The sequence below is a fragment of the Chanodichthys erythropterus genome, chromosome 3 (assembly GCF_024489055.1).
Source record: "Chanodichthys erythropterus isolate Z2021 chromosome 3, ASM2448905v1, whole genome shotgun sequence".
NCBI classification, from domain to species: Eukaryota; Metazoa; Chordata; class Actinopteri; order Cypriniformes; family Xenocyprididae; genus Chanodichthys; species Chanodichthys erythropterus.
The window spans coordinates 19,991,565-20,012,566 of record NC_090223.1 but is presented as its reverse complement, the minus strand read 5'-3'; the positions used below and the strand labels follow the sequence as shown (position 1 = coordinate 20,012,566).

The 21,002-nt window shown below is 39.6% G+C and overlaps 2 protein-coding genes across 3 annotated transcripts; both read left to right on the top strand.

The window, feature by feature from the left end:
• The first annotated feature begins 3,216 nt into the window (after positions 1–3,216).
• LOC137017233 (cytochrome P450 2K1-like) lies at positions 3,217–9,416 on the top strand. The gene is made up of 9 exons (XM_067381260.1): positions 3,217–3,429; positions 3,512–3,674; positions 4,223–4,372; positions 4,459–4,619; positions 5,549–5,728; positions 8,215–8,356; positions 8,435–8,619; positions 8,699–8,840; positions 8,923–9,416. Exons 1-9 carry the CDS (start codon positions 3,217–3,219, stop codon positions 9,108–9,110), a joined length of 1,524 nt encoding a protein of 507 aa, XP_067237361.1. The 3' UTR covers positions 9,111–9,416.
• A 384-nt stretch (positions 9,417–9,800) lies between these two features.
• Positions 9,801–20,816, top strand: LOC137017232 (cytochrome P450 2K1-like). Of its 2 annotated transcripts, XM_067381259.1 has the most exons (10): positions 9,801–11,382; positions 11,524–11,628; positions 11,711–11,873; positions 12,464–12,613; positions 12,700–12,860; positions 13,013–13,192; positions 13,392–13,533; positions 13,610–13,794; positions 13,877–14,018; positions 20,391–20,816. In XM_067381259.1, exons 1-10 carry the CDS (start codon positions 11,350–11,352, stop codon positions 20,576–20,578), a joined length of 1,449 nt encoding a protein of 482 aa, XP_067237360.1. In that variant the 5' UTR covers positions 9,801–11,349; the 3' UTR covers positions 20,579–20,816. The 2 variants fall into 2 exon arrangements, with proteins under 2 accessions (XP_067237360.1, XP_067237359.1); XM_067381258.1 differs by lacking the exon at positions 9,801–11,382 and having other exon boundaries at positions 11,391–11,628.
• The last annotated feature ends 186 nt before the right edge of the window (positions 20,817–21,002 follow it).

The following is a 21,002-nucleotide window of genomic DNA, read 5'->3' as shown; positions in this document are numbered from 1 at the left end:
TCACATGTAGCATGTGTAGACATGATATAAAATGTATGCAGTTAAAAGATGTTTGATGAGTCCGTTTTAAATGGTTTAGAACAATTTGATGCCGTTTTAGTTGTAGAACAGTCTCTGTGGGTTTTTCTGTGAAGTTAGGTCACTCAGAGAAACAGGCCTGCATTGTTTCTGTCTCTTTTGATCTGGAGATCAAAGACTCTTTATCTTCTTGAGCTTAAATTGTGTTGTCTTTTCGACCATTTGGTTTCTACAAATGGCTTAAAAGTTTGCCTACTTTCCTTTAGTCAGGAAGCATGGGTGCCATACAAGTACCTAGCAGGGGGTTGTTCTGTAGACGGGCTGGAGCCGAAAATTAGATTCTCTGAGTTTGGGTTTCTGGAATTATGTTTTGAAAGAATCATCTGAACGATTCATTTGTCTGGTTCGTCCACGGTTCCCACACTTGAGTTACAACAACTTCCTGTTTCATGATGATAATAGCATGCTTTAGCACTCAGCTAAGTGTTGCTAGCATGTTTCAGAATGTATGTTGCATGTTTAGCACTCAATTGCACATTTTAATATGTTGCTAGTAGTGCATCACAGTGTTAAACACATCCATTCCTGTTGCCAGTGGGTGGCGCTATTACTATAACTGAATATAACTGACACGCCCCTCAGCAAAAACTCAAGATCTTCACAGTTCAATGTCACAAGGCCTTTAGATTATACTAACCAAATATGATGTTGATCTAATAAAAGCTCTAGGAGGAGTTCATTAAAGTATAACATCTGGAAATGGCAAAAACTGCCAAATGTTTTCAGATAATTTTTACTTAGTTCCTGTTGGGTTTTCAGATTTTGCACCCAGGGGCTTTTTTGTAGGTACTGGCCTGTTACACGTCTACTGAATTTCATACTTGTACTTGAAACTTAGCGCAAAGTGTGCCTAATTGAAATTTTAAAGGTGGCGCTATTGAGCTATTTTGCCCCACCTAATTCTAAAACCCATATCAGATGTAAATTTTCACCACTTCTGACGCGTGTGCAAAGTTTCATGAGTTTTTGAGCATATTTAGGCCCTCAATAATGCAATTGATTTAAGAGGAGAATAATTGGACGAGCAATTACAATAGGGTCCTTACACCACTGGTGTTATATCCACGTCTGTCCCAAACTCCATTTCCCAGTATCCTCCTGTTTCTGCGCACCTGTCTTCACTCCCATCATCAGTCTTCCTGCCATCTCCCCGGATTCCCTGCACCTGTTGTTCCTCGTCAGCACTCCTTTTAAGTTGGACACTTTCCCTGCACTCCTTGTCAGTTCTCTTGTTTCATATATGTATGTTTAGCTGTTCCTCTGCTTCTTGTTTCTAAATAAAGCCCTGATTATTGTGGATCTCCGTACTCGCCTCATCTCTCAGCAACGCACGTAACAACTGGTGCTCGGGCCCTAATTATATCAAAAGTAATTTATACATTCTGTAAAAGTTTAGCCAGGGGGGCTTCTTATTCCATCTTACCCCTGTTATTTGGAAGTGCCAAGATGTGCATAAATTCTAAAAATGTGCTTGTGCTTAATTATTAAAAATGCATGCGCTCAATTGAGGTGGATTTCTTTTTTTTGTTTTTTTGTGATGCCATAGAAGAACAAGTTTTAGTACCCCAGAAAACCTTTCAGTGAACAGAACCATTTTTTCCCTACATTTTTTAAATCTAAAGAACCTTTTTCCCACTCTAAAGAAGAGCCTTTTGTGGAATGGAAAGATTCAAGATTCCATGTATGTTAAAGGTTATTCATGGAACCATCAATGCCAATAAAGAACTTTTATTGTCAGGTGTATGATTGGTTGCATTTGCGAACCTCTAAACAGATCCATCTTTGAGAGCTAATTTGCTTGACAGGGTCATTAGTATACATGACACACGGTTTACTAAACTCTTGGATGAAACTTTGCATTGCCTAATCATGTCTGTGAAAGCAGGTCTGAGGTCACTCCAGGTTGAAGTGTGAAATAAGAGCGTTATAATAGCATTTTAAAGTCGAACAAATAAATGTGGTGTTGAAATATATATATATTTTTATTCTGGTGTCAAGATAAGTATTTTAAAGAGAATTTCCATTAGTTCATTATGAAAATGATATTATAAGATATTAATATGTGACATAAAATAGTGTATTAAAGCTTGTTTGGTAGATAATATAAATATTTCTTTCATAGTCTGGTCTCACATTTAAATATGTGACCTTGAAGAACCTAATCTCACATCAAAGTAACCCTTTAACACAGAGACTGCACCATTGTTAGTATCATTGAGAAAATATATCACTTTGTATTTCCTGTGTTTAATTTTAATTTTAGTTAAAGCTTTAGTTATTTTGTTGTCATTTTTTGGTCTAAAGTTTTTATACATTTTTCAGTTTGAGTTATTTTAGTACATCAAGATAAACTGAATGAAAATTGAGCTCATGATAGTGTTTTAAAGCTGAAAATATACATGTAAAGTATTGAAATCTTAAAATAATAATAATTGTCAATATCAATATCAAAAAGTGTCAATATCAGTGTTACTCATCTGAACACATAGATGGCCCGATATAAAGTTGCAGATTGTGTTAATCTGATGTTAAAGGTCACAGTATCTCTGTGTGTTACAGGTCAGACCTGTTTTGTTGTGCATTGCTGGGAGTATAGACAATATAACAATATTTAGTGAATATATAAACCGAAAATAAATAGAAATGAAATAGAATTGGAGCAAAGGTTGTGTTAAACCAGATTTTTTGCTTTTAAGGCTTTGTTGCTTGAATACTGTTATCGTGTAGTTTTAACAAGATTTTATATTTTTACAAAAGTGATTTTATTTACAAAGCTTTCTAATTTAGAAAGCACATTAAATGCAAGTAAAATGTCTACTTTTAAGGTTTAATTTTAGTGGGTGTCTTCTGTAAATCATGGTAAAAATTTATGAAATTTAATTTTTGCTCCGAATAAAACAAACAAATAAAACAGTACCCATTCTGACGTATTAAAAAACAACAACCACAATTCAAAGCTTTATTACACTTATTGTTTTGATGCTTGAGAACCCTTTTTCGTCTTTGACCTACATGCTGATGTAATCATACCAACCCTCTTCTCATGGATTTTTATAGTTTGTTTAGGATCACATGAGGTCCCTCCCTTACATAGCAGCTATAAATGTGAGTGAATCAGTTCAGAAGCTTAGAGAGAAAATGGCTGTATTTGAGTCACTTCTGCAGTTTCTCAGCACAGGTACAGTTCTGGGTGCTTTGCTGTTGATTCTGGTTTTGTATTTGCTTTCCTCTGGATCCAGATCTCAGAAAGATGGGAAAGAGGGGAAAGAGCCTCCAGGACCCAAACCACTGCCGCTGCTGGGAAACCTGCTGACCCTTGACCTCCAGAGACCCTTTGACACTTTTTGTGAGGTGAGGACTTGATACAATTAAAATGAATAGTAGCCTAACATTTTTAAATTTGTTTGTAAATGTCTTCCTCTGTGTCCTTCAGCTGTCCAAAACCTATGGAAACATATTCCAAGTGTTTTTGGGTCCCAGAAAAACTGTGATCTTAGTTGGGTACAAAACTGTCAAAGAAGCTCTTGTGAACTATGCAGAAGAGTTCGGCGACAGAAATATTGTGCCTGGTTTCAAGATAACGAACGATGAACATGGTAGGATTCTTTGTCTTTTTTTCCAACTCAAATGAATGTACTAAAATTTAATGTACAGAACTATCTGTAAGCGACATGTTGCATAACCTTTAAGTTCCTCATGGCCTCTCCAGGCCAATGTAAAGCACTCAACTGGGTTTATATACTGATGTAAAAAAAATGCTTTTCATTAAATTTCATTAAATTAATATACTAATATAAGCTCATTGTAAACATGCATTAGGTAGTGAACAAAAATTTGGTGATAAATCATCTACTTTAACCATGAAAACCTAAAAATGTCTTGAAAATGTGTTTTTAATCAAGGTGTATATGTGGATTCCCAGCAATATTTGGTGACAAAATTGTTTTTTTAAATTTTTTAAAATAACATATAAATTCATGAATTTGTGAAATGACTTATCACTTATTAACCTGCCATATAATGCTAATAAGCAAACTGACACTATAAATCCCAAAGGTCTAAGGTTAATGTATCTAACTCAGTAAGTAATAATTTTCTGCTTGTGTTGTTGCTGAGACTAGTAATGTGGATTTGTGTTGATCAGGAATCCTCTTTTCCAATGGAGAGAACTGGAAAGAGATGCGACGATTCGCTCTTAGCAATCTGCGGGACTTCGGGATGGGCAAGAGAGGAAGTGAAGACAAAATCATAGAGGAAATTCAGTATCTGAAAGAAGAGTTTGATAAGTTTGAAGGTACACGCTGAAACACATTTATGGACTTCTGCAATCATGCTCTTGTTTAAAGGATCCGTTGAGAGACATTTGTTTGCTCTTCACAGGGAAAGCCTTCGACACAACAGAGCCTGTGAACTACGCTGTGTCAAACATCATCTCATCTATTGTGTACGGCAGCAGATTTGAATACACAGACCCTCGATTCACAGAAATGGTCGACAGGGCAAATGAAAATGTTCGGGTTGGTGGATCGGCTATTATGATGGTATGGATGTATGTTTTACCTTATGTTAACCCTTAAATGCATACCTCGGGTCTTTAGTGACCCGGGATGTCATTCACTACCCTCCTCCTCATTCATTTTTTAAAGTTAGACTTCAACCTTGGTATTCCTCAATTGATTCATTATAAAGTATATAACATCATAAAATTATAAGAGAATGCCTATTTTTTAATTAATTTTTTTTTTTTAATTGTATAGGGTCGCTAACGACCCGAGGTGTGTATGAGTGTACGTATATTTTTTCTGCACAACAATAATTTAATCTTAGATGACGGAATACGTGCAATACATCTTTATTCCACAAGGTGGCAATGTCTGATACACAATGCTCAAGTGACGACTCTTTCAGACAGAAAACGAAATAATAAGAAAACCATGAAATGGCTCAGCGATTTACTGCAGAGCAAGTACTGAACGCAATCAAATATGACTAACTGTTACTGGATGGATCTGGTGAAGCTGTTAGCGATCGAAATATTGATTTTGTAAATGTTGAAAAATTATATAGTACTGAGAATATGTTTGAGATCACGAATAGACTCATATTTGCGACCTCAAACATAAAACTAGCCCATTATTTGCTGAATTTACTAGGAAATGAGCTCTGATGAGGACAGTGATGATGGCATAAAACATCTGCTCAAACTGAGCCCTTTCAAGCTTCAAAAGGTAACAAAATATGATTTATTTTATTCTTCTGTAATTGCTACTCTAATATCAGAGGAGTTTTATATTACCGCGACAGGTAGAGATCCTTCCGTGTAAGATATAGATCAGGGTCGGTAAAGACCCGAATATGTAAGAATGATTGGTGAAACAGTCATGCATTTAAGGGTTAAAGAGACATGTTTGGTGGTTTCAATTTTTTAAAATTAATACATGCATTTTTTTTTCTCTATGTGTACTTGTAGCTTAATAATATATTTCCATGGTTGGGTCCACTCCTCAACAGCAGAAGGATTATTTTAAGAAATGTGTTGAAAAGTAGAGCGGAGATGACGAGGTTGATCAATGGGCTGCTGGAGACTCTGAATCCACAGGACCGCAGAGGGTTTGTCGACTCCTTTCTCATCCGCAAGCAGAGTGATGAGGTACGGAAAACGCCCTATTGCATAGAAATACAGAAGAAAGTAAAAAAATAATCATCAGCTTTGATTGTTTAACAAAATTATTTGTTTAATTATTTATTTAATTATTAGGCATAGTTATTAAATGAAAATAAAATATGCACAAAAGTTGCTAAAACTAAACATACAATAAATATGCACCAAAAAAAAAAAAAAAAAAATTAAAGGAACACTTTGAAAATGCATCAGATCTCCATGGGGAAAAATATCATATCATGCTGGATATCTATACTGATATGGACTGGGTAATGTGTTAGGAACAAAAGGATGCCACATCATTTGATGGAAATGAAAATTATTAACCTACAGAGGACTGAATTCAAAGACACCCTGAAAATCAAAGTGAAAAAATTAATTCAGTAGGCTAGTCCATTTTGCTGAAATTTCATTGCAGCAACTCAAAATGTTTCTCAGTAGTTTTTATGGCCCCCACGTGCTTGTATGCATGCCTGACAATGGAGGAACCCTGGAACCACTGCACCAGCATAGGGTCTGACAATGGGTCCAAGGATTTTATCCTGATACCTAATAGCAGTCAGGGTGCCATTGTCTAGCCAGTAGAGGTCTGTGCGTCCCTCTATGGATATGCCTCCCCAGACCATCACTGACCCACTATTAAACCGGTCATACTGAACAATGTTAAAGGCAGCATAACGTTCTCCACGGCTTCTCCAGGCCATTTCACGTCTGTCACATGCTCAGGCTGAACCTGCTCTTATCTGTGAAAAGCACAGGGCGCCATTGGGGGAACACCAATTCTGGTGTTCAATGGCAAATGCCAATCGAGCTCCGCAGTGCCGGGTAGTGAGCACAGGGCCTACTAAAGGGTGACGGGCCCTCGGGCCACCCTCATTAAGTCTGTTTCAGATTGTTTGGTCAGAGACATTCACACCAGTGGCCTGCTGGAGGTCATTTTGTAGGGTTCTGGCAGTGCTCATCCTGTTCCTCCTCGCACAAAGGAGCAGATACCGGTCCTGTTGATGGGTTAAGGACCTTCTATGGCCCTGTCCAGTTCTCCTAGAGTAACTGCCTGTCTCATGGAATCTCCTCCATGCTCTTGAGACTGTGCTGGGAGACACAGCAAACCTTCTGGCAATGGCACGTATTGATGTGCCATCCTAGAGGAGTTGGACTGCCTGTGCAACCTCTGTACGGTCCAGGTATCGCCTAATACTACCAGTAGTGACACTGACCCAAGCAAAATGCAAAACTAGTGAAAAACAGTCAGAAAAGATGAGTAGGGAAAAAAATGTCAGTGGCCTCCACCTGTAAAACCATTCCTGTTTTGGGAGTCGTCTCATTGTTGCCCATCTAGTGCACTTGTTAATTTCATTAAAACCAAAGCAGCTGAAACTGATTAACAACTCCCTCTGCTACTTAACTGATCAGATCAATATCCCTGGAGTTTAACTGACTTGATGCTATTCTCTGATTAAAAAGAGTTCCTTTAATTTTTTTTTAGTAGTGTATTTGGCGACACTTTACAATAAAGGCCACGATATACTTCAAGCGAAATTGAAGAAAAAACTGATGTGACATCATTTCAAAAACAAAGTTTGTTCTGAGAGTTCGAAACAGCTTGCCAAAGTAACATTTCCAAGTAATTTTTTTCATTATTGCTGGTAAACACTTTTGTACTACTATTGGTCTGTGGTGATTATGTATAGGTAGGTGTGCGCAATGTTTCACATTGCTCATAATTTACCCGGGGTTAACAATTATTCCTGGGTATTCATAAGCTGACGTTTCACACCTTTAGATTCCTAAACCCTGGGTTAATGTTCTTATTTGTGGTGTCAGTGTCATTGATTGGATAAACGCAGAACGCAACCTGTTTAAATAAAGGCTCATTGTGCATCCTCATATTGCTGACTGTACTATTGAATTTATACTGAATGAACATTTCGGACTATAATGAAACGTCCGGCCCCCCGACCTCGTGGAAGACCTCGGCGTCGCCAGGCTCCTCGCTTCAGGAGCCGCTCGCAGGGAGGGGGCTCTGTATGCTCGGCAAAACAAGACTTCGTGAAGCATGATGGGGTAATGGAGTCTTAAATAGTCCAGATAATGCACAACAGGTGGTGGGTAATCAGCCCAGGTACGTGGGATTTGTAGTTCAGAGAACAGTCAGTATTCCGGTGACGGCGCCCTCAGGTGGCGATCAGAGGGAGCCACAGAGACCGTTTCTGTGACACACACACACACACGCACACACACACACACACACACACACACATACATACATACATACATACATACATATATATATATATATATATATATATTAAATATAAAACTTCAAACTGCTCAATAATTGAGAAAAAAATTCAGTTTGCATGTGCATTTTGAATGTATTATTATCAGTTAAGTACTTTGCAACATTTTGGTTTACTCATTATCTTAGTACAAAAAAAAATGCATTTGTGCTTTGTGCTTTTTGTACTTCACAGAAATCCTGCAAGAAAGACTCGTACTTTCACCAGGAGAATCTTTTTATGACGGTAGCAAATCTGTTTGTCGCTGGTACTGACACAACAGGAACGACTCTGCGCTGGGGTTTGATGCTCATGGCCAAATACCCTCAGATACAGGGTAAAAACACAGAGATTTTCCTCAATGCTGAATCCAATAGTGTCCAAAGGAACAAACGTATGTCGCATTTGTGTGCAGATCGAGTTCAAGAGGAGATTGACCGAGTGATCGGTGGACGTCAGCCAGTGGTGGAAGATAGAAAGAAATTACCGTATACAGATGCTGTGATTCATGAAACTCAGAGACTGGCCAACATAGTGCCCATGAATCTCCCTCACAAGACCAGCTGTGACGTTCACTTCAATGGATACTTCATCAAAAAGGTCTGTCAGAAGAATAGACATGTATGCCTAGAAAAGATCCCATGTGCATCTTGAACATCGTCTTTTCTCCATTTTCTAGGGTACTCCTGTCATTCCTCTCCTGACGTCTGTTCTGAAGGATCCAAGCGAATGGGAGAAACCGAACAGCTTTTACCCAGAACACTTCCTAGACGAGAAGGGCCAGTTTGTCAAGAGAGATGCTTTCATGCCCTTTTCTGCAGGTACGCTCAAATCTGAGCTCCAAGTGTTTTGAGGAAATAATCATTTGACTTGAAATTAAACAGTCTCTCACTTCTCTCTCAGGCCGAAGGGTTTGTTTGGGAGAGAGTTTGGCCAGGATGGAGCTCTTCCTGTTCTTCACTTCCCTCCTTCAGAGCTACCGCTTCACAACTCCACCTGGAGTGTCTGGAGATGATCTGGATCTCAAAGGAACAGTGGGAATCACGTTGAATCCGTCCCCACACAAGCTGTGTGCGATCAGACGCTCCTGATACTGGATGATCAAAACAGAAGCAACACATTTTACTTCATTTTAAATAAGAACAGGCATGATTTTACTTGTTCTGAGTAAATCCACAAAATGTATGCAAATAACTCCACAAACCAAAATCACTTCTGACTTGTATTGCACATCTTGAGCAGCAGGTGCATATTGTGTTTATTTTATTTTTTTTTAAATTTGTTGTCAATGTAGTCATTAAAAACATTTATGTTGTTTTCACACAAAAGTATAGCCTCCTTATAAAAGATTACTCAAAAGACACAACTGTAAGATAAGATTAAATAAAAAAAAAAAATAAAAAAAACATTTTCTAAAAATAATCTTTTTTGTATTATTAATATAATTTTGCTTCTCACTTATATCTAAGCAGAGAAACGGTATTGGCAATGCTATTGGGAATGCCGTCAGTGTGACTGGTATGAGAGTAAAATGATGCCAAAAAAATTTGCATGCGCAGGGTAAGATTTGTGAAAGTGTACATACGATTACAAGTGTAAATCAAATTTGCATGTGCAAGAGAAGGACAAACAACAATATCAGAGGCAGGACAGTAAATGTAGTCAGGGTAGAAAAATAGTCCAGTAAAATAGTCCAGATTCATACAAAGGTAATCCAATGCAAAGTCAAACACAGGCAGAACAACATAGGACATAATAATGCTCAGAAATGTAGCCAGGGCAAAAAAGACTTTGCAAAGTGTGACCGCACACACAGGGCTTAAATAGTAATATGGAACAGAACTGCAGTAATCAATCCAAGTATGTGGGCTTTTGGGTACTGTAGTCCAATGATAATACTCAGGCAAGTGAGACCTCTGGTGGTCGATTGAGGAATCTTCACCGGCGTTTGTGACGGATGAATTTTCACCAAAATGCAGTAGAGTTTGTCTGCACACAAAACCTTTAAAAGATCAACTTTAAAAGATACTGGAAGTGTTTCTGATTAGAAGTTTAGTTATCCTAATTGTGCACAATTAATATACATTCTTAAAAGTTTGGTCCTAGAGAGCCGCTGTCCTGCAGAGTGTAGCTCCAACCCTGAAAAAAAACCCTCATCTGCGTAACCTTAGTAATCCTGAAGAGCTTGATTAGCTTGCTCAGATGTGTTTGATTTAGATTGGAGCTAAACTCTACAGGACAGTGGCTCTCTAGGACTGAACTTCCTCACCCCTGCCATAGAAGAACAAGTTTTGATTCCCCAAAGAACCTTTCAGTGAACAGAACCTTTTTTTCTACTGTGAAGAACATTTAAAAATCTTAAGAACCTTTTGTGGAATGGAAAAATTCCATGAATATTAAGGGTTCTTCCTGGAACCATCAATGCCAATTAAGAAACTTTATTTTTAAGAGTGTACGATTGGTTGCATTTAACACCCTTTTTTGAAAGCTAATTTGATTGACAGCCCCAGTTAGTGTACATGGCACATGGTTTTACATCCTAAACCCTCTGACAAAATTTTGCATTGCCTAATCAGGTCTGAAGTCACTGCAGGTTGAAGTGTGACAGAGGTGAGAGATGCACTTGTGAACTTTTTGTTAATTTGTGTGTCTAATTGAGTTATTGTAAAGCTTATATCATATAAAAGATATAATAGAGCATACAATAGCATTTTTAAGTAAAACCAATAAATGTGAAGTGTTTAAATATTTGATTAAATAATAGAGAATTTTCCGTTCAGTTCCTTATGAAAAAGAAAAAAAAAAGGTTAGTAAAATTTGTTTGATAATGTTAACACTCTATATAGTGTATTAAAGCCCATCTGGTAGATGATTTACATATTTCTTTCATAGTCGTAGTCTATATGTTTGATTCTAAAAGTTATAATCTGTATAAACACATAGATTGCCCAATATAAATTGCAGTAGACGAGAGATTGCACTAGTTTGAAGTTTAATAAAGGTCGCAGTATCTCTGTGTGTCACAGTTCAGACCTGCTTTGCTGTGCATTGTTGGGCAAGTAGACATTGCAAATATTTTGTGCATTTAAAACCAAAAGACGTTTTAATCCCATAAATTACAAAAAAACATATATTGGAGCAAAGATTGTGTTACACCTGTTTTATTATTATTATTATTTTTGTTATCATGGCTTTATGGCTTAAATAATGTTCCTGTCTTGTTTTAACAAGCTGAAGAAGGTTAATGATTCCCCAAAGGGTGTCACATACATGCTGATGTAACCATAACAACCCTCTTCTCATGGATTTTTATAGTTTGTTTAGGATCACATGAGGTTCCTCCCTTACAAAGCAGCTATAAATGTGAGTGAATCAGTTCAGAAGCTTAGAGAGAAAATGGCTGTATTTGAGTCACTTCTGCAGTTTCTCAGCACAGGTACAGTTCTGGGTGCTTTGCTGTTGATTCTGGTTTTGTATTTGCTTTCCTCTGGATCCAAATCTCAGAAAGATGGGAAAGAGGGGAAAGAGCCTCCAGGACCCAAACCACTGCCGCTGCTGGGGAACCTGCTGACCCTTGACCTCCAGAGACCCTTTGACACCTTTTGTGAGGTGAGGACTTGATACAATTAAAATGAATAGTAGCCTAACATTTTTAGATTTGTTTGTAAATGTCTTCCTCTGTGTCCTTCAGCTGTCCAAAACCTACGGAAACATATTCCAAGTGTTTTTGGGTCCCAGAAAAACTGTAATCTTAGTTGGGTACAAAACCGTCAAAGAAGCTCTTGTGAACTATGCAGAAGAATTTGGCGACAGAAAAATTGGACCTGGTTTCAGGATAATGAACGACGAACATGGTAGGATTCTACTCTTTTCTGCCTAAAATCAATGTATGAACCGTAAATGCTAGACATTTTGCAAAACAAACATGTTGCTCAAGCTTTCAGTTTCTTGTGGCTTCTCCAGTCCAATGAAATGTACTCAAATGGGTAAAACACTGAAAGAAAAAAAAGAAAAAATTCATTAAATTTGGCACAAATGTGAGCTCATTATAAACATGCATAACATATTTGGTGGTGAATCGACCACTTTAACAATATAAAACCTAAAAATACCTTTGATTATGGGACTGTTGGCTTAAAAAGTCTTTAATCAAGGAGTACTTGTGGATTCCAAGCATTATTTTAGGACAAAATTGGTTTTCACTTTTTTAACATATAAATTCATGACTACTCATTTGTAAAATGATTAGTGATCTAAACACATAGATTGACAAATAAAGGTCAACTTGTCACTCATTATTAACATGCCATATAATGCTTATAAGCAAACTGACACTTTATAGGTCTCAAAGGTCTAAGGCTAATATATATCTAACTCAGTAAGTAATAATTTTCTGCTTGTGTTGTTGCTGAGACTCATAGTAAGGTGGTTTTGTGTTGATCAGGAATCCTTTTTTCCAATGGAGAGAACTGGAAGGAGATGCGACGCTTCGCTCTCAGCAATCTGCGGGACTTCGGGATGGGCAAGAGAGGAAGTGAAGACAAAATCATAGAGGAAATTCAGTATCTGAAAGGAGAGTTAGATAAGTTTGAAGGTACACGCTGAAACACATTTATGGACTTCTGCAATCATGCTCTTGTTTAAAGGATCCATTGAGAGACATTTGTTTGCTCTTCACAGGGAAAGCCTTCGACACAACAGAGCCTGTGAACTACGCTGTGTCAAACATCATCTCATCTATTGTGTACGGCAGCAGATTTGAATACACAGACCCTCGATTCACAGAAATGGTCGACAGGGCAAATGAAAATGTTCGGGTCGGTGGATCAATTTCTATGTGGGTAAGTGTAATCGATTTGTTAACCAGAACTTTTGCTGAAATTGCATGTAGATTGTCTACTGCCATTAGAATCAATGTCTCAAAATCTACAATAGATACTTTTGAAAGTGTATCTCTGTGAAACATCTGTTTCTTTTGAATGTGCATTTCTAGATTTATGATATATTTCCGTGGTTGGGCCCATTCTTGAAAAACAAAAGGATTATTGTACAAAATATTGTCCAAAGTCGAGTGGAGATGACGAGGTTGATCAAAGGGCTGCTGGAGACTCTGAATCCACAGGACCGCAGAGGGTTTGTCGACTCCTTTCTCATCCGCAAACAGAGCGACGAGGTACGGAAATTCAATATGTTGCATTATTTTAATTTATATTTTTTGCCCATAATTTTATGATGCCCTTTACTGGAATAATCGGACAATCAGGCGGAAGATGCCAATCAGAAGTTTGCACACGATCTGAATAGGTCTTTATGTTTATGTTATTGGTTATGTGAATAAATAGCATATTTATTTTGTGGATTGCATTTGACAGAAATCTGGCAAGAAGGACTCATACTTTCATGATGAGAATCTAATGATGACTGTGACAAATCTGTTTGTCGCTGGTACTGACACAACAGGAACGACTCTGCGCTGGGGTTTGATGCTCATGGCCAAATACCCTCAGATACAGGGTAAAAACACAGAGATTTTCCTCAATGCTGAATTCAATAGTGTCCAAAGGAACAAACATGTTGCATTTGTGTGCAGATCGAGTTCAAGAGGAGATTGACCGAGTGATCGGTGGACGTCAGCCAGTGGTGGAAGATAGAAAGAAATTACCGTATACAGATGCTGTGATTCATGAAACTCAGAGACTGGCTAATATAGTACCCTTGAGTCTGCCGCATATAACCAGCTGCGATGTTCACTTCAATGGATACTTCATCAAAAAGGTCTATCTGAAGAATAAATGGGTATAAGGCCCAAAAAAGATACCATGTGCATCTTGAACATCGTCTTTTCTCCATTTTCTAGGGTACCACTGTAGTTCCTCTGTTGACGTCTGTTCTGAAGGATCCAAACGAATGGGAGAAACCAAATAGCTTTTACCCAGAACACTTCCTAGACGAAAAAGGCCAGTTTGTCAAGAGAGATGCTTTCATGCCCTTTTCTGCAGGTACAGTAAAAGGTTAGGTTAAGTTGAGCTTAATGCTTACGTTTGCGTTTGAGTGTTAACCTCAACTTCTATTGGAATTCATTAAAAATGCTTGCTCTGCTCCATGCCAGTGGACCATTAATGTGGCACGTGTCTGAAAGGCTTGAATGAAGCGCGTTTGGCTTTAGATAAACGTACAAGAGGATATATGGCTGAAATATCATTACAACAAACAATCCTGAGTGCTTGTGGTGTGATCCGCACCTCTGTTTTGACACGCTGCTCACTTCAACTAAACAGTAAAATGGTGTTGCCGTTCTGTCTCGCGGTCCGAGGTTGGGATGCGGACTGCGGTCCACCATATTTTAATATCAATGGTTTAGTTTGTGTAAAACATCTACTAGCCTATAATTCATTTGGCATTTCTTGCACAATAATTAAGATTTTTTTTTTTGTTGTTGTTGGAGGGGTGAGGGGGGGATCACTGTGCTGGCTCAACATTGTGATGTCTGTTAGCCATCAGCGATGAACGATGGCATTGTCTATCGGCCCAAACCTATTTCTATTCATCCCAAAATGTTCTTGTCAAGTCCTTTTCAAATGCCAGTTGCACTAAATGTGCCTTTCGCTTGTCCGTAAGCACATTTTTCAGAGTAGAAGGCGATTTTTCCACATGGCCATAGAATAAACAACTCCTATGCAGGAAATTCGGAATGAACCACTTTCGAATTAGTTAAGTTCAGCATGTGTAGAACGAGGTGCGCATCCAAGTAAGTGCTGTCATTCTGGGGATAAAACGCTAAAAGTGTTTTAATTAACTCGTTCTCCGAAACACTCAGAGATTTCTGCAAGCACTGCATTCAAAGTACTGTAGTAAAATCGTCAAAGCTCCTCTTCATTTCCCAAATCACCTTGAGCTTGGCCAATGCTCTCCTCCAGCAGATGAAAGCCTTTGTTAGTGGTTTTTGTTTGGAAGGTCTTGGTGCACACAGTGCAATTTTGCAAGGAATCCTGAAGTGCATTTAAATAATTCAACTGCACTTATCAGGTCCATGTCGTCTGACTGCATCAGTTTGTTTGGAACATCAAGCAGTTGTAGAAACTTGGGCAATACCATATGGGCAATGAATTTAAAGCCCTAATCAGGCCAGCTACTTCCATGTGTACCTCTGTCTCGTATCTGTGATTGCCATCGATCGTGCTAATAACTAGTAATGTCTTGAAAATATTTATTTTTATTTTTTATTTTTTATTTTGTATTTGAAGATGCCCTGTCCACTGCTGTTCAATGAATCTCTTAAGACTATGGTGGATATTGCATGAATGACCACAAGGTGGTGCTGTTGATTGAAGCAATGCACATTTGGAATCAGTCTTCCTAATTTGTACTCCTCCATTTTCCCCACACATAAGAAAGGCTCAATATTTTAGAAGTACTGAGCCCAGTCTTTTCAAGCTCTGTAATAATTTTGTTGGTCAGGGTTTAGGCATCCCCTTTTTCATTTGTTGTCATGGAAAAGGTTAGTCCAATTAACAAAGTGAACGATGATGGAAATATTTTCCATTCTGGTTGGGTCACATATCCCATCTACTATGATTGTGTACCACGAGTCTGCAACTTCTCGAACAATTTCTTCAGTCAACAGACTGCAATAACGTCATTTTGAATATCGTGAGAATAGTATGTTTCATTGCCTGTTATTGTCTTTACAACACTCCTAAGCTATGGGTCTTCGCAGAAGGGTGTTTTCAAATAATGAGAGGAAAAGTCCACTCCCACCCTCTGTTAGACCATCAAATTAATCTGTGCTTCCTCTGAGTGGCAAGTGATTCACTACAAGAAATTCAACCATGTCCACTATAGAGGAGAGATAGTAGCAATTCCTAGCTAACTGGTTACTGTTAACCAGGGTGAACATTTCCTGTCCACTTTCAGTCCGCTATTCTCTCTTTCCAGAGTGCCATACTTGTCATATGTTCTTTTGACGCTGCAAGTTTGATTAAGTCTTCCTGAAATCAAATGTTTTTTTAGCTTTTAGTATGAATATGTTAGCCTTAAGGTTATGAATAAGCTGGTGTGTTCCAAAACAATGACAAAAATCGTATTTAGGAGATATAAGCATTCAAAACTTACAGCCTCTCACTTCCGCTAAAATGGATCACAGATTTCCATGACATCACTGTGGACTTCAGCTTCTCATCAGATCTTCTGTCCAATCAAATGCTCTCTAGAATCTGAAGTCCCGCCCCTCCTACACCCTAAACATATACTGATGCTGCAGCTGAAATCGGTCATTTGTTCACACATTTACTAGTTTCTACATGGTGAATGGAACATAGTGCACTATATAGGGGATAGGGAACGATTCAGACAGAGTAAATATGCTTTCCATCGAAGTGAATATAGTCTGTTTTCACGTTAGTGTCATGTGAACCACCGCAGCGTGAACACAGTCTGCTCCGGCCTAGATCGGATCATATCCGTAAGTCGCCACAGACCAGAAAACATATTGGACTCATTTAAGTTCTGCACAGAATGCTGTATTTTAAAGCGATATTGAGGAGTATGCCACGTGGTGCATTGTGGGACTTTTTAGGGAGCGAAAGTTTCAGTGCCCTGGAAGGATTCTGCGATTGAGACAGCCCTTAAAATGGCTGACTCCCTGATCAGTGCCCTGACTACTGAACTAGGGAGCTGATTGAGACACACCCGTGTGTAAAAGTGGACTTCAATGATTTCTTATCATGTTGCGCCCTCTATAGGCTATGACCAGCAATTTGTTGACGTCAAGCTTAAAGCGTCATGGTAGAGCATTAAAGTCGACTAGTCTGTGTATGTGCGACCCCTATACAGAAAGTCGGCATCAAGCAGAAGTTGCGATTGTTTATTTGTCCCAACGGCAGGGGAATCCTATGACTTGAGGGAAACCCTAGAATTACAACACAGCATCACGATATAAAGTTAAGGAAACTAAACAACCGAGAGATATATATGTCTACCTCAGATTTAACATTTGAACTGTACATCAGCATTGGGAATAACGTTATAATCTCGTTCACTGGAGAGAAAGCTGCTTACATGTAGCTTACAAAGGGAAAGTAACTGCATGAAGACACTAAACATAAACACATATTTTGTGTCTTTATCAGCTTTTCCGCATATATACTGGCCCTGATAATCATCACACGTTCACTTACCTCTTGCTCCATTTCTGCAAATCCGTTTTTGTGAACGAATGACTGTTTCTAACTGTTGCTTTGGTCTTCGTCAAATGCCGCTTGCACCACCTGCTGGTGAAGCCGACTAACAGAGGATGGAGATATGCATCGTCACTCTACTACTTTTCCTGCAGCTCACAAATGTGTAATGTCGAGTTTTCTGCCGAATTTGAACCACTGAATTTGTGTAAGCGAATTTGTAAAGCGAAATAAAATGGTTTATACTGTAACATAAGCACAGAGACAAGAAGGTAAGATCCAAGTGCAGCTTTAATGGGGTAATCCAATAAACATAATCCAGGCAGGCGAGGGTCAAAGTCCACAGAACAGTCCATACAAAATAAAGCAAAATGCAAAAGGAAGCAGGTGACATGAAATGAAACCGCGATAACAAAAGCAAAAACAAACCAAGTATAAATAGACAGACACTGATGAGCAAACTCAAAACAGCTGGTTTGCAATGACAGGATAATGAGTCCGGGAAGTGTGGTATGAGAAATGAAGTCCAAGGGGTGAAACAAGAGTCTGGGTTGGAGTTCCCTCTAGTGGCTGATTAGGGCACTCTCACTAGTAATCATGACAGTACCCCCCCTCAAAGGAGGCTACCAGATGCTCCACCAGACAAAACAAAAAAAAAAACTCACAGGAGGGAGGTGGACTGTAGGAGGACCAGGGGTAGGGATGGTGGGCCAGGTCCAGAGTCCCCGACTTAAGGCCAGGGGGAGCCGGAGGAACAGACCATGGGGCCTCCATGAAGGTCGGAGTCCTGGCTGAGTGCCAGGGCGGTGCCAGAGGAACTGACCAGGCAGGTTCCAGCAGGTCTGGAGTACTGGCTGAATGCCAGGGCAGTGCTGGAGGAACTGACCAGGTGGGCTTCAGCAGGACTGGGCAGCGGTGGCGGCAGGGCAGATGGCCTGGTCGGCGGCGGCAGGGCAGAACAAGGGAGCTTAGAGACCACATCAGGAAGAACGGGCTGCTCATTGACAGCCTCCGAGGCCGTATCATGGAGAGCTGGCTGCTTGGTGACGGCCTCAGTGACCGTATCAGGAAGAGTGGGCAGCTCTGAGACGGCAACAGGCCGTTCTGGAATGACAGCAGCCTGTTCTGGAACGACAGCGAGCTGCTCTGGAACAACAGCGAGCTGCTCTGGAACGGAAGCAGGCTGCTCTGGGACAACAGCGGGCTTGGGCTGGCAGACTGTTCCAAAGTCAATAAAGTTCGAGTGCATCACCACTCACGCAGGACAGCCAGAACATAAAAAGTGAAGACAGCCCTCTTGGCCATAACAGGACTGACAAGGAGAGCGGGCTGCTCTGGGGCGACAGCGGGCTCAGGCTGGCAGACTGGTCCACGATCAAAAGAACTGGAATGCATCCTCCAGGCCCGCAAGACAGCCAGAACATTTAACATAAGAACAGTCCTTCTGGCCATGACGGGACTGACAGGAAGCGCATGCAGGACTGGAGCAGACTCTGAAAAGGCCTCCGGGTCTTGAGGGATGAAGGAAGCCTTCCTCCTCCTCTTCCTCCTTTTACGTGAGTGAGGCGGTGACTCTGTACCCACCTCCTCTGTGGGCACTGGAGCGAACTCATGGACTGGAGCGGTCTCTGGAGCGGACTCACTGGCTGGAACGGACTCACTGGCTGGAGCGGATTCACTGGCTGGAGTGGACTCACAGACTTGAGTGGACTGATGGGCTGGAGCGGGTTATGGAGCGGGCCCACGGGCTGGAGTGGGCTGACGAGTGGACTGATGGGCTGGAGCAGGTGCTGGAGGTAACTGAATCTGCCCATTCTTATGCAGATACAGGTAATTAGAGAAATCCAGAAATGTAACCCCTTCACCAGCTCCATCTCCCACTGTGGCAGAGGGTCATCTAAGCAGTTATTAAATGTGTCCTTGAGGACCACATCTCCGCCCGTGACCAGAACTTCTGGGTGAATGCCCGTACCTCCATACCTCTCTGGAGAAGTTTAGTCAGATCCTGTTAATTAGCTGATTAGAGTGTGGCACCAGGTGTCTTCAATATTGAAACCTTTCACAATATTCTAATTTTCTGAGATACTGAATTTGGGATTTTCCTTAGTTGTCATGATCACTGTCTGCTCCTGTCAAACTACACTTCCCACAATCCTCCCTGCCAGTCACATGTTCACTCCACACCAATCACTTGTCGCCACATACAGCCATGCACACACTCCTCCCTAATCACCACACCCAGCTACAGCTCATTACCAGGACTATAAAGGACTTCCACACACACCACCTCACCGCGAAGTATTGTTTAACTGTTGTTGCAATTCTAAGCGTTTTTCTGTATTCCCTGTCTGCCTGTTCCTTGTTGCCGTTACTGCCTGTTCCCTGTTTTTGACCCATTGCTGCCTGTCCTGATCATTGCCTGTCCCTTGACTACGATTCTGCCCGTTCCTCACTGTTCCTGTTTGTTCCTGTTTCGACCCTGCCTGTACGACCACTCTACTTTAATAAAACGCTGCACTTGGATCTCCAGCCTGAGACTCCCATTCACAACAGTTGTCAGTTATAATCATCAAAATTAAAAGAAATAAACATTTGAAATATATCAGTCTGTGTGTAATGAATGAATGTAATATACAAGTTTCACTTTTTGAATGGAATTAGTGAAATAAATCAACTTTTTGATGATATTCTAATTATATGACCAGCAACTGTATATTCACATTTAAAGTCGACATCAAACTAACTACATGTTGTTCCATCTAGGAACATGTTGTACTTGGTGAAATCACGCCCCACTAAATGACTGAGGATCAGTCATTTAACAACACACCGATTGTTCAGCAGATGAAATGTCTTTCTAAAAAAAAAAAACCTTTCAGTGGGCAAAAACTCTTAAATGATGTAATAGGACCTTTATACAGAGTGTGCCATTGTAAAGACTGTAAGTCTATCCCTTAAAACCTTGTTTTTATCTGTATTAAATTCAATATGGTGTCTAACCTGACTAAGGTCTGACGGGTCAAGTTTCATACCATTCGCAGTAAGCACCTATAATTTTGTTATTGTCTTTTGTGGTTACGGCCCTGCTTTAGCTCCCATTGGCTCGGTTTCAAAACTTAGCGTCCTGCCTACCCAGACAGCATTTTAAACAGACCATTCAACTCCTCTCTCTCTCTCTCTCTCTCTCTCTCTCAGGCCGAAGGGTTTGTTTGGGAGAGAGTTTGGCCAGAATGGAGCTCTTCCTGTTCTTCACTTCCCTTCTTCAGAGCTACCGCTTCACAACTCCACCTGGAGTGTCTGGAGATGATCTGGATCTCAAAGGAATAGTGGGAATCACATTGAATCCGTCCCCACACAAGCTGTGTGCGATCAGACGCTCCTGATCCAAGAAAATAACATCAGTTATTAGAAGAAAACACATAAATTTTACCCCGTTTCGGAATAAATTGGATGATTTCTGCACTTATTTTACTCATTCTTCTGACTAAATGTATATATATGTAAATAATTAGCAATGTGTCAAACCACTTCTTTTTGTATTATAAACTTTTCAGACAAGTAAAAATGTTGAATGAAACATTTCTAGATTATAAATGAATAAGGAATATTGTTATTGATTGTTTGGAGAAATAAAAAACATTTTTTATGTCATAATTATGAGTTTTTGTTATAATTTCTACTTTTTATGTTATAAATATTTGTTTAATGTCATTATTGACATTTTCTTTCATAATGTCATCTTTTAATATCATAATTATGACTTTTATACAGTCTGTGAGCAATCTTTTAGAATAATAACATTATTTT

Bases quoted from the DNA above. Each gene is read 5' to 3' on its own strand.
- LOC137017233 (XM_067381260.1), top strand. From the start codon at position 3,217: ATGGCTGTATTTGAGTCACTTCTGCAGTTTCTCAGCACAGGTACAGTT. The intron at 3,430-3,511 runs GTGAGGACTTGA...TGTGTCCTTCAG, and splicing joins CCTTTGACACTTTTTGTGAG to CTGTCCAAAACCTATGGAAA. The intron at 4,620-5,548 runs GTATGGATGTAT...GTGTACTTGTAG, and splicing joins GTGGATCGGCTATTATGATG to CTTAATAATATATTTCCATG.
- LOC137017232 (XM_067381258.1), top strand. From the start codon at position 11,416: ATGGCTGTATTTGAGTCACTTCTGCAGTTTCTCAGCACAGGTACAGTT. The intron at 13,795-13,876 runs GTCTATCTGAAG...TCCATTTTCTAG, and splicing joins ATGGATACTTCATCAAAAAG to GGTACCACTGTAGTTCCTCT. The intron at 14,019-20,390 runs GTACAGTAAAAG...TCTCTCTCTCAG, and splicing joins TTTCATGCCCTTTTCTGCAG to GCCGAAGGGTTTGTTTGGGA.